Source organism: Conger conger, chromosome 1 (assembly GCF_963514075.1).
Source record: "Conger conger chromosome 1, fConCon1.1, whole genome shotgun sequence".
Lineage (NCBI taxonomy): Eukaryota > Metazoa > Chordata > Actinopteri > Anguilliformes > Congridae > Conger > Conger conger.
In genome coordinates, this window is record NC_083760.1 from 55,700,862 (window position 1) to 55,715,544 (window position 14,683).

Here is a 14,683-nt window from a genome sequence, read left to right on the forward strand (position 1 = left end):
CCACCAGGAGGATCATCTCGCAAAGGTAATCAAGTTCTGACTTGGAGGTTCTGACCACGCATGCTCCCAGTAGCTTTCACGCTCCCGGGGCGCTGAATAACGTGAAGTGCAAGTTGGGAGAGATCTTCACTTTCCCTGGTCGTATGATAACTGATCACAACAAATCGTCGTCCGGATGATGAGGGCGCGGGGCATGAATAAATAAACAGTTGACGGGGGATTATGATGTGCAGCTAGTCATAGAAACCGAAGAGTGTTGCTGCGTTTCCAGAAAGCTGAAGTTGTTAGTGGGTTTTCTCAGAGCAACAAGGTCTTTTTTTTTGACTACGCTGGTTTTCACATCTTCGACCCAGTCTTTGTTCTACCTTTCCAAATCAGAATGGGCTGTTCTTCATCTAGTACCCAGACTATAGCACAAGAAGCCAACAGACCAGGGACAAAACCAGAGGAAAGCAATGGAGAGGGTACATTTGGTAAGTGTGGATTTAACCCTCGCGGGCCGATTGACACGTCCACAAATTTTGGCAAGCTTTCCTTGCTTGCAAGAACCTTTCTTGGCCTCCCATGAATCCTCCCTTTCACCCCTTTCACAAAACTAATGAGTATAACTATATAAGTATTTTGATTGATATATAGTTGCGCTTTAAAACTGGAATATTTTGTTCATTATGTTCATTTATTTTCTTGTTTTATTGCGATTATTTCCACTACATATTTATTTACTGATGTTGAATTTTTTATTTCTGTATTCCAGTGAAATATTTTTTTGGCTGTCCTGTGAAACAATGTAAAACGTATTAAAAAGTACTTTACATCTCTAAATAGATTATTACGATCCATGGTGTGACTGGACATTAATTATACATTTTATTTTGATAACTCATTAGATTCAATTGAAAACTTAGAGTAGCGTCAAATTTTGGAAGCAAATTCCGTTACAGTATCTAAAGAGTAGCCCATTGCATACCGCATACCATATATTTAGCTTTCTCTCAATGTTGTCTGTACATTCATTGTACTTGCACCTTATATAACTAGCCAGGTTACTGTAATTTTATGAATGGGTGAATGTGTTGTAATGGGGCATTGCGATTTTTTAAATGACAAATTATTTTTTTTACGATTTGGAAATAATTTTGTTTTTCATCTGAAGTGGAGTGTAAGGCAGGTTACACTCCGTCTTCATTTGCGATAAACAGAAGCGAGACTGATATGGAACAAAAGGTTATGCAACATGCGGTAATGAACAAGAACAAACATTTCCCTCGGTCTAAGCAGATTGCTGTTCATCGTGGAAAATATTTAGGTATACCTGCATCTTTAAATTATTTTAGATGGAAAGAGATGGAATTCATCAAAAATGAATATCGGGACAGATAATCAATTAAAACGTTTTTTATAAGCCTATCTTAGAAAGTGTTGCTGATCGCACATTAAAGTCTGACTGTTTAAAGGGAACCTTAAGAGTAGCATGAATGGTTATGCACTATTTACTAAAATCCGAAGTTTGCGATTGCGTTTTCACACTATGCCAATATGCCTTTAACCAATCTCCATGATGTTTAAAAACGCCCCGGTATTTGGTCATATTAAAATTCTTTAGCTTGAAACCTTCTAGCTTCAGGAAATTTACTGATTGGTGTAGAATGTCATATGCCTCCAAAGGCTTCCATTAGGGGATGTCTTACCATTTTACACTAATGCATTCTTTGTTATACCCCCAACCCCATGCCCAGCCCCCAAGCTTCTGTCATTTTGTTTTTTTAAAGAGATCATGGACATTGGCAATGAGTACATCTCCACCTCTAGGGCAGAGGCAAGTCAACCAACTTGCTTGCCTCAGAGGAAACTTGTCCAGCACCTGTTATTAACATCTTGTGGTGCACACCTGATTTTTTTGTTATGTCAGCTGGTGTTAAAAGATCTCCGACATAAAAAGGGCAATGAATTTGAGACATTTTGTACTTTATCCCCAGGAAGTTAGACATAGATAAGCAGTTTCACAAGTTGACAGTTAGGAAAATGGAGCTTTGAGCTAGCCTTGTAGAATCCTCCAACAGTATATTTGAATTTTTGTACGACACCCAGCATCAGGTATTCAGGCTGGCTATTCCAGGTAGTTAATAAGATGTGCCAACATAGAGATGGTTAAGATATATGCCATTAGCATGTAATTTGTGCTGTCCAGTTTTTTTTCAGTCTGAATCCACTGTTAGAACGTGTTGTCTGTCGATGTTTTGCATGAATAAACCCTTCTCGAATCTTAAAGAGACAGAGTCATATTTTCCATGGAAAGCTGCTCAGACCAACCCCCTCTTGTCTTCTTGCTTTCTATTGACGACACAGAATAGAAGTACAGGGCACAAATGTACATTTTTTGACAGGGCCATTTGTTTGCCTTTGCATGTGGGCCTGTGTTCTAGGCCTGTACCCAATGTGGGGCTTGACACGGGCTACATTGTCCATTCACTCACCCTGCCACATAGCTCCATTGCACCATGCACAGCTGAAGGCATTATGTAATCGCGTGTGCGGAGCATGCCAACTCCACGGTTTTTGAAGCTCTGTGGGTTTTTCTGTAGATTTCCATGCCTGTGACCCGGCTCCGGTGCATGACAGTTAGACCTGTGCTTGAGGGCTTACTCCTCTCTCCATTGTCTGTGATTTCTTCAAAACAGGCATAGTCAGATTTTTGGCATAAGTCCCCCCCTGTCCTTGCTCCATAAAGAGCTCAACTGGAAGCGATATGAAGTCAGAGTCCCGCATGTAGAGCAAAGCAACGGCTTAAACCTTCAGGGGCGCTCTTGGGATGTTCTCCCTATTTCCTGCATGAACAGGACCTGATCACCTGAGTGTGTTACTGATCACCTGAGTGTGTTGCTCCCTGTGTCAGTCAGTCGATTGTTATTGAAGATTGTCAGGGATCTGAGATGGCAGGCCCATCCCCTCCCCAACCCCCTCATTTGGGCACTGTTTTGATGGGGTTTGCAGTGATCTTTGGCTGTTGAATGTGTTGATACACAAACAAACCAACCAAGAGCTGGGTGAGGGGTGGGCCTCCTGTGTGGAGAGGACGCTAATTCACTGGTTGAAACGTATCAAATGGCAGTCTGCATAAGGACAGAGAAAATATAGTGTATCACCATGGCTCTGTCTGTTGGCTTATCTGCTAGCCTGTTGCCAAGGCACATAGCACAGTGCTATAAGAGAAACAGACTCCTGAGCCATGCTGGTGTTGATGGATGGGGTGGGGGTTGCTGAGGAGGAAGTATCGCGTGATGAGTAGGGACAGACCCAGGCGATTTGGCCTGCCCACTCCAGCCTATGTGTGCATAGGAGTCTTATTCAAAGACACGTGAATGCTGTAATTTGACCCTGGCCTGCTCCAGTGAGCCACCCCCACCCCCAAAGCTGAACCATACCAACGCTCGTAGAGTGCCTCAACCACCATTTCCTTCCACTGTACATTCTGTTACATAAGCTATGAATATCATGCATCACTGTTCCAAAATGAGAGAAAATGTATTTTTATTATTTATTTTCCTGTGGTACTATGGTATGGTCTCTTTTTGTTGTTCTAAGTTTGCCTTCACCAAACTAAGTTTGCACTGTTGATGCATTTTGTGCAGGCCTGTTGCATTCCTTTCCACTCTCTGCCTTTAAGTAGCCTGTTGTCTAAATCGAACGAAAGAAGCCATTGCATCAACAGGAGGATATCACTTTTTATATCCTTTAGTATGTGACATTCTAGGTTAATGTTGCTGAATTATTCATTGAAAGAATGGGGTTCTATAAGGAAAGGAGATTTTACATGTTATCCCTCTGGGAGCTTTCCATGTCTGTTCTGTAGAAGGTGTGACATTATGGTGTCTACATGTGTGTGTGCACGCATGTTTGAGTGCATGTTTCTGCATGGCAGGTGTGTGTATGTTTCTGCTTGCATTTGTGCGGCGTGTGTGTGTGTGCTGGGACTTACTCAAGAGGACCTAGATATCATACCTGCTGGGCCTTATTTGACAAAGGAGGAAGAAATTCTGAAAATCGCTGAATAATGTCAGTGCGACCCCAAAAAGGGAGTTTTTTAACCTCACGTGTACCAGGAGTGTGTGCATTCCCCTGGGTTTCAACAAATATGCAGTTTGACATAAATCACATTTCAACCAGCCAGAAGGAACAGATGGCCCTTTCAAGTCTTGTGCATGTCTCCATTTTTTGCGTAGTATCCCCTCAAATCCCCCTGCACAGCACAACTTGTGCTGAAGTCAGCTTTTTTTGCCCCAACGCTATTTACAACTACACCGTTTTCATAAAATAAAGAATAGTTGCTTGTTTTCTTTATTGCAATAAATGTTGCTGTTCTGTGTGGTGAAAATGTAGGCATTTCCTGTGGGTTATTGAAAAACCTGAATGTCAAAACTGTGTTTAATGTGCATTGAAGCTTGAAGAGCATTGAAGCTTATGAACTTCTTGATATTTTTTTATTTTTTTTTTTGCCTTCCAAGGTTTGAAAACTGATTGTCTTAAAATGAGACTTATTGGGATCATTTGTGAAAGCATTGTATGCTTGCTATCTGTCTGATTTGGGGTACAAGCCATTTGTTAGGTGCTGCTCGGTATTCCGTTTGCGTATCATTTTCCGGAGAGTGCCGACGGGAAGCCGGAGAATGTCCCTTGTGCCAGCTGCATGAAGAAGAGGAAGTGCCCCAGCTATGAGATGTAGGAATGAGGAATGCCTGTTATATATTAGAAATAACTTTCACTTAAATCCCAGGAAACTGGTCTGGAATACTAACAAAACTTGAAGTAGACCCTTCTGTTTTGTATTGTTGAAAGCAAGAAAGGCTAGGAAAAATCTTAACATGATCTTTGAGCCGTCATCGTGATTATTCTGATACGTACATTCATAGTTTTAAATCTATTTCTGATCTGCTGATTACAAATCAAATAACTGAATACTGGCCAGTTTTTGAAAGTGAACCGTGAGATTTTGGTGTCCTTCAGAAAATGGGTTGAAGCCGGTTACATCTGGCTGGCAGTTGTTATTTTCACCATTCAGGAAAAGGTTTCCAGGTAATAACTCAATTTAAAAAGGCTTAGCATGTAGGAAAATAAGCGTGTTACGTAGTCACAGCATGAAATGGTTTAATTATAAATTTTCCATTGGATTAATCTGCCGATGCTCTTCAGAGCAAACCAGATCTCCAAAGCATAGTAGTCAATCTGCTAATTAGAATAGTTTTTTACTTATAAGTACAAAATTAACCTGGTTTATCTGACCTAAATAAATGAAAATCCAATTTCAAATGACGTTATTTTTCTGGTTAGCATAATATATGCTTAATAGGTTTTTCATTTGGCATACAACTGGCCCATTGTCATATATGCAAGTTAACTCAATCGCATTGTTTTACCCCCTCTTGACCACATCAATCACCTGTGTGTACATACTTAAGGTGATTCTGGAGTTTGCTTGAAAAAGGTGCTACAGTTTACATTTGATTTGTGTTGCTGTGGACAGAACTGACTTTGACCTGTATTTTGTAAAGAAAATATCACAATCATGAATACATAGAAACCAGGTGAGCTTGTGAAGAAGCCAAACTTGGGAAAAAGGCTGTTCAATCATGGTTGTTTGCTCAGCTTTGTGAGCTGGGTGGGTAGTGATAGGGGTGGGTGGGGGGTCTTCGGATTCCTCTTTTATTTAGTGCTGTGTTTACATCCACTCACAGTGCAGTCAGGAGGTCTTATCATCTTTGTTGCCCTCAGTCACCCTAATTCACTCTTGCCCATTGCAGTCGAAATCACAAAGGTATGCTGGATCAAGTTACCCCTGTATATATATATTTGCGTTTATTTGAGCCATCTTCTCTATTGGTATTTTGTGGCTGCATATGCGTCACTGCATATGCCACATATAAGGATGGGTTAAGGATCTTGGGAATGTGACCTGAAATGATTGCCACATATAACCATATCGATGTAATCTCTGTGGGGTCACTGTAGGCACTGGAATGTTGCAGCACCAGACAATACCAGTTGCAGCACCAGATCAGTTATGACCCTCATAACCCTCAAAGCAATTGGTTGATGTAGTCATCTACACCAGATGAGAGGATAGATTATGACATGGATGTTGTGCAGACAGAAAGGTCTTTGGGTCACTCAGTGCGACAGTAGGCTATGTTCCTGATACAGTACACAATGATGGCGGAGTGTATTTATTTTGCTAAGTTTATAAATAATCTCTGCTGGCACAAACAACAACAATATATAGACATAACAAAAAGATGAATTGCGGTCTGAAATTCAAGGATGGTAATCCTCTGTCACTGAAAAAACAGAATTGAGCAGCTAGGCCGAAATTTGGCCGATGGTTTTTGGCTTCCTGAAAACAACTTCAGCAGAAGTACGTGGGCACATGCCACAGGCTGCTGACTCAAATCAGGAAGAACATACGAGTGAACAGATGACAATTCATTATGTCTTGTGTATTTTATTTGTTTTCAAGGAAAATGAATTATATCCAATTAAAAAGTTATTCACCATGATCATTGATGCATTAAGTTATTGCTCAGTTGCGGATAGCATCAATCAATGTCTATTCTTTGAGGACTGCATTTTCAGATAATGCAGTTTACACATTGAAAGCATATAATGAAACCCTCAGATATGTTCATTTGACATCCAATGCTCACATTGTGGCATTTAAGCTAGCAATGTCTCAAAAGGTCATGGGAGTTCAAGAATTGTCCAAGTACGAAATTGCGCTAGATGGTGCTTATAGCAAGTACAATAGAGCAAGGTTCAGGCTTGAACTAGTCCAGACTGCCGATTCACGCATTTCATGAGTCCTGCACTGCCACACTAACGGATTACAAATTATTGCCACTGATGTTCAGGATGCTAGTCTATTCCAACCAATTTTGGTAATGCAGAAATATGCATTTCTTCCTTTGGATAAGTGTACACTGACCAGTGGTAAATAATGACCATTATCCAGTTGACCATGCTGAAATGCGATCATAAAACAATGTTTTGGGAACATTGCTGCCCATCATTGTCAGTGTTCAATTGTTGACAATTGATGTTGATTACTGGGGAGGGACAATGTGATAACTGACCAACGAGAAGGCTCTATTGACCTCTTGCTGGGGATGACTGAATTGCAGGTGAGAACAGTTGTCCCTAGCTGTAGTAGTGACAGAATTTGGTATAGCTCCTATTTATACATCAAGAGTTGTTTAGACTTTCATGCTGGATGGCATACTGCATGTGGGTGTGTTGGTGTCAACCTGCCTCTTCTATCTCATTTTGACAGTGGGCCATCAAAATGGCTTCATTGCAGAGGACTGTGAGACCATCGCGGACCAGATGCAGCTGCCCGTTCAGAGCCCGCTGCCGGATGATCTCCCGCCAGGGCCCATAGAGCGGGAGGAGCCTGTGGTGACCCAGGCCCTGGATGTGGCTGTGGAGGCCCAGGAGGCCCAAGAGTCCCACGAGTCCCAGGAGCTCCAGGCTGTCACTGAGAGCGAGCCGCTAGTGGAGAGCATCCTACCCGAGGCCTCTGCAGACACCCCAGAGACGGCCACCGTACCGGAGTCTGCCCCTGTTGCAGAGGAGGCAGCTCCTGCCCCTGAGTCTGCCCCTGCAGTGGTGGAGGAGGTCCCTGCCGTTACAGAGCCTGCCTCTGATGCACCGGAACCAGCCGTTGTGCCCGAGGAGGCCCCTGCCCCCGAATCAGCCGCCGTTGTAACGGAGGTCGCTGCTGCCCCTGAGCCGGTCCCTGCAGCAGAGGAGACCCCTGTTGTACCCGAACCAGCCCCTGTAGCAGCTGAGGAGACCCCTGTTGTACCAGAACCAGCCCCTGTAGCAGCAGAGGAGACCCCTGCTGTACCCGAACCAGCCCCTGTAGCAGCTGAGGAGACCCCTGTTGTACCAGAACTAGCCCCTGTAGCAGCAGAGGAGACCCCTGTTGTACCCAAACAAGTCCCAGTAGCAGCAGAACAGACCCCTGTTGTACCTGAATCAGCCCCTGTAGCCGCAGTGGAGACCCCTGTTGTACCCGAACCAGCTCCTATAGCAGAACAGACCCCTGTTGTACCTGAAGCAGGCCCCGTAGCAGCAGAGGAGGCCCCTGTTGTACCTGAACCAGCCCCTGTAGCAGAACAGACCCCTGTTGTACCCGAAGCTGCTCCCATAGCAGAGGCTCCTGCTCCAGAGGCAGCCCCTGTCACACCTGAAGCGGTCCCGGCTGCAGCGGAGGCCGCCCCTGCCACTCCTGTAGCAGTAGAGGAGCCCAAAGTCACACCCGCCCCAGAGCCGCCGGCTCCGTCCGCTGAACCCAGCCCTCAGGAGCCTGCAAAGGAGGAGGTGGCAGCACCCACCGCATCGGTGGAGGTACCCCAGGTCCCTGCGGAGACTGTCCCCACAGACCCCACCCCCGCTGTAGTGGAGCTGCCCTCCAGTGCCCCTGAACCTGTGCCTGAGGCCCAGAGCCCTGCCCCTGAGACCAAAGCGGAAGGTGCGTGTGGTAGAACCGAGTCCTTACTCTCCCTACACTGGCCAAACGGCCCACTTTAGTGAGAACAGAACACACCTGTGGTGCCCTGTCTCTGTGTGCAATGGTCTATGTCACCTATAATAACTTTACTGACAGGATCCTACCAATGATATGAACTGCAACTCGGTGTAAAGCTGTCTGAAGCAGTGGGGGTGGTGAGGAAGTTTGTTCACTATGAGAGCATTGTAACTGAGGTTCAATAAATGAGCTCACAGTGGTGGCCACACCCTCACCCCCCACATGGCTTTCTGCAGGTCACTGCCTCTCACATGCTCAGTTAATTGGTGTCCCTTTCAGTGAGCAAAGGTAACTTGAATCACCTGTTTTTCCGCATATAATTTAGGGCTGGTCTAAAAATATCTCTGTAGCTCAGTTGTGGTCCTTTTGGAACTGGGCCAGCCACATCTGCCATTATAGGCAAAGAAATGCACATGAGCCCCCCAGAGGCATAGCTCATAGCTCATCTGCTTTATTATGCAGGGATGACAGGCTGTCTAAATGCACTGAGTGTCATCTCTGTTTGCTAAATCGTTTGTGAGGCCAAATAAATGAAATGTTTCTTTGCAAACTTGAAAGCAGACACACGCATAGTACACACACACACACATACACATTCAAAAATAGCAGAAGGAGACATGCCTATAGATCTGGCTATCCTCTTCAGCTGCTCCTGCGGTCAGACTTCTCTTGGCACTGCCTTATTGTTTAATACTGTAAGCAGTTTGCAGTAGCCCTGGTGGACCCATTGTATTTAACAGCACTCCCAAGGCCACAACAGACTCATTAAAGAGTTGGTTACCAAGGCTTACACAGTACATTTGTTTGTTCTCTTTCATAATGAACAAAGTGGGTTGTAAGAATGAATTGTAGTGAAAACAATGTAAATTAGCTTTTGGGTCAACAATGTTTAAGAGATACCCACATAAAACAACTACCAGTACTGGACCTTACAGTTGTCTTAACAAATCTCTCAACAGAAGCATTAACTTCTAACATTCTGATAATTTAAAAAGTTATCTTAAAATGAGACTCAGGGAAAATCCATGGACGTGCCTGATGACCCAGAAATAGATGCCTATTAAAGGAATACACCAAACTTTTTTCCGGCTTACCCAGACTTACACGAGTTGCTCGATTTCATTTTAATTTTAGTGCATTCACTGGCTCGGTTTCCATGTTAGCATAACGTGTTCGGGTAGCATAAAGACTTGAAGCTTAAAGGAGTCAGTAGCCTACCTCCTTCAAAGAGAAGAAATACACCTTACAGCAACTTCGAAGCTGTCTTTTTTTACACAAGGTATCATGTATATTTGAAATACACGTGTATGGGAAAAGAATGGTACAAGCGAGAGACGTAGTTTTTTTAGTTAGACGGTTAGCACTATAACCCCGGAACACACATGTATCCTTCCTGAACACACATGTATCTAGCTCTGCCTTCAGAAGTTGCGCGGATCACTGCGTTCAACCAGCGGATGACTGAAGGATACATGTGTGTTCAGCAGTTCCAACCGTCTAACTTCTCCGAAAACAACGTCTCTCGTTTTTATAAAAAAACGTTTTCCCGCAAGTGCATTTCAAGTACACATGATCCCGTGTGTAAGCAAGACAGCTTCGGAGTTGCTGTAAGGTGCAAGTCTTGGTAAGTGGGGAAAAGGTATATTTAACAAAATGTTGATGTATTCCTTTAAAAGCCTGGTTTATCCCTTCAAATTCATTTCTTGGCTTCATTTTCCAAAACCTTGTTTTTGGTGATTTAAAAAAAAAAAAAAAAAAGCTCAGTAGTACTTTGTAGAACAGAGTGTGTATTGTCCTGCGGTTGAAAAGAATGATTAATGTAGTTGAAACAAAGCAGGCACAGAGATGCTATGACCGGCACCGGCTTAGCCAGAGCGGGTCATACTCTTCCTGGTTGTCTGACTTCTTTCACACAACGGATTTAGTCACATATTTCTGGCCCAGTGCGCGTCCACACTGACAAAACTTATGCGCCATTGCCTTGAATTACATAAGAAATGTAAACCTAGTGGCTAGTACTCATGCAAATTTACATCGAGCTGGATTGTATGTTTTGATTTCTAGAGGGGCTGGAGGAGAGTTGAACAGAATTGTGACCTTTGTACAAAAACAGTTTTAAAGCTATTGACTTGTCCCTTCTTGTTATTTGTACAAACATAAGCTTTCATACTGTCCACATAAAACACCATTTTGTTTGATATAAATAACACTGTGAAGCCTCTCTTCTTAGCACACATCTCTAAATGCGCTCTACACACATTACACACACACACACAACACGATTTTCTGGTGTCTGCCTTTAGAAATAAGATTAAGATTGCTAGAGTTCCTTGATGTTGAGGTATTTCTTTGTCATGCCTGGGAAGCAAATTTTACTGTGTGCCTAAGGGATAACATTCAAGTTTATTGCAGGTTCCCACATACTGGGAAGATATATTTGGGTAGATTTATCACAAAAGGTAAAGTGAAAATGCATTTCATCAATACTTAGCTGCCTTGAAAACAAAAACAAATGTCATAGTTTTAATTAATTTAATTGTATTAGTGTTAGTACTCTGCAATGAAAAATTAGATTTCATAGTATAATGAGATGGTATGATAAATATTTTTTTCTAGTCATCTCAATAAACTTTGCAGCTTTCTGTGCACTGTGAAATACACACCACGTATACTTTCCACTATACTTACTGCCTATGGCATATTATACTTACTTCAGTTTTGTTTAATTAGATTAAACCTGGAACATATTGTCCACCACATTAAAGATAAATAGTTTGAAAATTAAAGAATAAATCTTGTGAATGTTAGTAATAGTATCGGTAGTATCGGTAGTTCAGCGGTTTAACACATACCGTGTGTGCTGCTTCTCAAACATGGAAAGCACATACTGTACTATGTGCACTGAGGCCCCTCACTCTGCACGTGCAGACAGAGCCTTACGTAACGGCAGCAGGGCTTGCATAGCGTCCCACCCTGCCTGTTTGCCCGTTTGAGGAACTCTGCGGGGCCGGTCTGTTTGCTAAACTGCCTCTGCTGAACAAGATGTTCCTGTTAACCCCTGGAATGTTCATCACTCAGGCAGGGGGGTTATTGTTTTGTTGACTGTTTTGCGCACTCCCCTCCCCACCAGTCTTTTCTTTTCATACCGTGACAGCTCATGTCAGTGTACAGCATATCACCGACACAGACCCTGTTCCATGCATGGAATTTCCTGCATGTGCCCCTTCTCACAGATATGCTATAAGTGGGAGCAGCAGTGACCCATTGTGCTTCCACTGAGCCTCTAGACCCGTGAGTGACACGGCCGATTCACTGCCTCTGGGTCCTGTTTCCAGGCGTAGCAGTGGAGACCAAAGCTGAAGAGCCGGCCTTGCCACAAACAGGAAGTGAGGAGGCTAAGAAGAATGACTAAAGTGGCAGCTGTCAAGACAGAGGAGACCCCCTGGGTGAGTTTGTTCTCTTTGAGTTCCACTCCTTTCATGTTTTGTTCTTTAATAGGAATGTATAATGCACCTTCAAATGACAATGTCAGTTGTACAAATGCAAATAATTTTTTTACCTCTAGTGCCTAAAATGTATTTGTACTTTAGTATGATCCAAAAAGGAAACTTAATTGTTCTTTCTGTTAAGGTGTTATAACTTAGCAAAGTGTTAGATAATTGACCATTTGTCAACTGGCCAATCACCAACATGGATAAGTGAATAAAAGTTTCCAACTGTAGTCTGCAATAAGATCCTATTCTTTCTTCCCCATCCCTTTAGCTCTACTCTGATATCCTGCCATTTTGTTTTTTTACTTGCAGACACTATGAGAAACAAAGGGGCTGTCCTTTCAAACACCAGCCATCTTCTATTCATCAAGAAGACAGGAGTAAAAAACCTGCGTATTTTAAAGACAAATGTTTTTTTAAAGAACAGGTTTACAGAATAGAATGTCAGAAACAGCTCCTCTCCGGTTGCCAAGAAATAGACCAAGATCACCGTTGATACACCGCCACCATGCCTTTCTTTCCCATGAATGTGGTGGCAGGGTTTTATTCCCCCTCCTGATTTTGTAAATATATCTCCTGTTCATCTTGTTATTATTAGCACTGTTAATACAATGAACTCACATATGCTCCAAGCACCTGTTCCTTAAGTGTAGACACATTTCTGATAGTACATCCTACTGCAGCAGACTGAGAAATTCCATGTTTACAACACTCTGCATTGACACTTTATATGTGCCAATGTGGAACTAACACTGTAGTTTCCAAGAGTGTAATATAGCTTTACATAAATTAATAACACTTAACTCATCCACTCACAAGGAATACAAGCCAAAAATGTAACTGTGAATAAGAATATGCACAAGTGTTCGAATACAAGGGTTAAGCCTGAAGAAAGAACTTTATATTACAGACTACTTCATGCTATTTTAAGTCCTGCTAATGTTGAATTCAGCTTACTGCTTTTGCAAAGAGGTCTGAGAAATCTCAAAATGCTTACCTGATCCATGAGGAAAAACAGGGATCGCAGCACGTTTTAGATCTCGTATGTATGCTTCTGCTATGTGCTATGTGCAACTTCTCTCTCTTCTTCACTTTAGCCAACAGGTCTGTGAAGTTACTTGGTTTGTGATTTGATCCCTGTAAGAATCACGCATTAATTCACAAGTGTGCCTAACATTTGATCTGAGCAGAGAAAGAAAACCAAATGTATGTCTTATGTTATATGGTATGTTGATCCATTGAAAATGGCCCATGTTTTATCCACATAGTTTTTGCTCAAACAAAACCGTTTGTGCCCTTGGGTAATACGGTTGCAGAAGAAGGCAAAAGGCTGCTATGAACAGTCAATGTTCTCACTGACAAAGCAAACATTTGAGGGCCTCTCCACAAGCAAGGGCAACTTTCAGTCGATTTTGCGACCTGACCACAACCGGATGTCACGACAACCACACTGAGAATGCAATTCAATGTGCTTTACAGAAAAGATGGATGGATTAAAAGAAAAAAGTGCCATTCAATAGCTATTTTAAATTTAAAATCAAAAGCATAAAAGAGCAAAAAAGAAATGAAAAGATAAAAGTGCAGTGCAGTACATTGAAAAAAAAGAAAGAAAACAAACTAAACCTTTACATATTCATAAAAACAATCATTAAAAGCCAAGCTTACAGTGCAATGTTAAGCACTTAAAATACTTTCTTAGCACAAGAGCATGGTCTGGAACAGAACCCCAGCTGTCCAGTCCTGGGTGGATGCATTAAATAAAGGCTGCTAAATAAATCTGTTCCTGAAATGTGTGCGCATCACACGCCTGCCATCACATTTGGAGTGATAATGAGCTGGTATTCACGTGTGCCATTGTAACCCTGTAAAAATCAGAGCTCCTATTTTAGAGTTGTTATTCTTTTGTGGCCTCAGCTTTCTAATGGCTCCACATACCATTTGTGAAACTAAATGACAAGAAGGTTTTTGAAATGCTTTCCTCCTTTTTAAATGCCTTATATGGTTTATGGCTATGTCTTTAAAAAATAATATTATATAATGTAGCAAGTAAATGACATGGGGGTTATGATAATATGCCTTGTTACACTCTTGTTGCTATGCAGGGCTGGGAACAGTCCTTTACCTGTAAAATATGCACCCAGGAATTGTTTTTGATGCAACTACTCTTGTGTACAGTATAAATAAAAATCCCTCACTAATGGTTACAGTGCCAGTCTGTTCAGAAAGAAGCTCCACCACATAGGACCTGTAATATGTGAAAACGGTGGTTTAATTACTTTACACATAGATGATGTCTACTACTGTATTATACACCTTAACCCTTTTGATATCAGAAAACTTCCTGCCAATTACTAACTTTTAGTTACTTATTTTTAATTGAAACATTTCTTCACCAATATTATTCAGAGAAAACTATGATTGGTTGCTTTGGTAACACATTTTGTTGCAAATGCTGTGAGTTTAAATGTTACAAGTATCTAAAGAGTTGGAAGCATTTCCAACACACATTTGACTCGGGCATGGTGAGCATGGGACAGTTCACCACGAGGTTCCTTCGAAGGGGTCTAGGGGTCAGATGACTGAATGCCTCACTGATATTTGAATGCAGCCAATG

The 14,683-nt window shown here is 42.3% G+C and overlaps 1 protein-coding gene across 1 annotated transcript; it reads left to right on the plus strand.

The window, feature by feature from the left end:
* The first annotated feature begins 71 nt into the window (after nt 1-71).
* On the plus strand, nt 72-14,273 carry LOC133125299 (calphotin-like). The gene is made up of 4 exons (XM_061237127.1): nt 72-473; nt 7,319-8,521; nt 11,914-12,024; nt 12,382-14,273. Exons 1-3 carry the CDS (start codon nt 380-382, stop codon nt 11,988-11,990), a joined length of 1,374 nt encoding a protein of 457 aa, XP_061093111.1. The 5' UTR covers nt 72-379; the 3' UTR covers nt 11,991-12,024; nt 12,382-14,273.
* Nucleotides 14,274-14,683: the final 410 nt, after the last annotated feature.

What these genes read in the sequence shown, in the direction of transcription:
- LOC133125299 (XM_061237127.1), top strand. Translation starts at nt 380, where the DNA reads ATGGGCTGTTCTTCATCTAGTACCCAGACTATAGCACAAGAAGCCAAC. An exon ending in CAATGGAGAGGGTACATTTG is followed by an intron (nt 474 to 7,318) that starts GTAAGTGTGGAT and finishes TCATTTTGACAG; the next exon opens with TGGGCCATCAAAATGGCTTC. An exon ending in CCCTGAGACCAAAGCGGAAG is followed by an intron (nt 8,522 to 11,913) that starts GTGCGTGTGGTA and finishes TCCTGTTTCCAG; the next exon opens with GCGTAGCAGTGGAGACCAAA.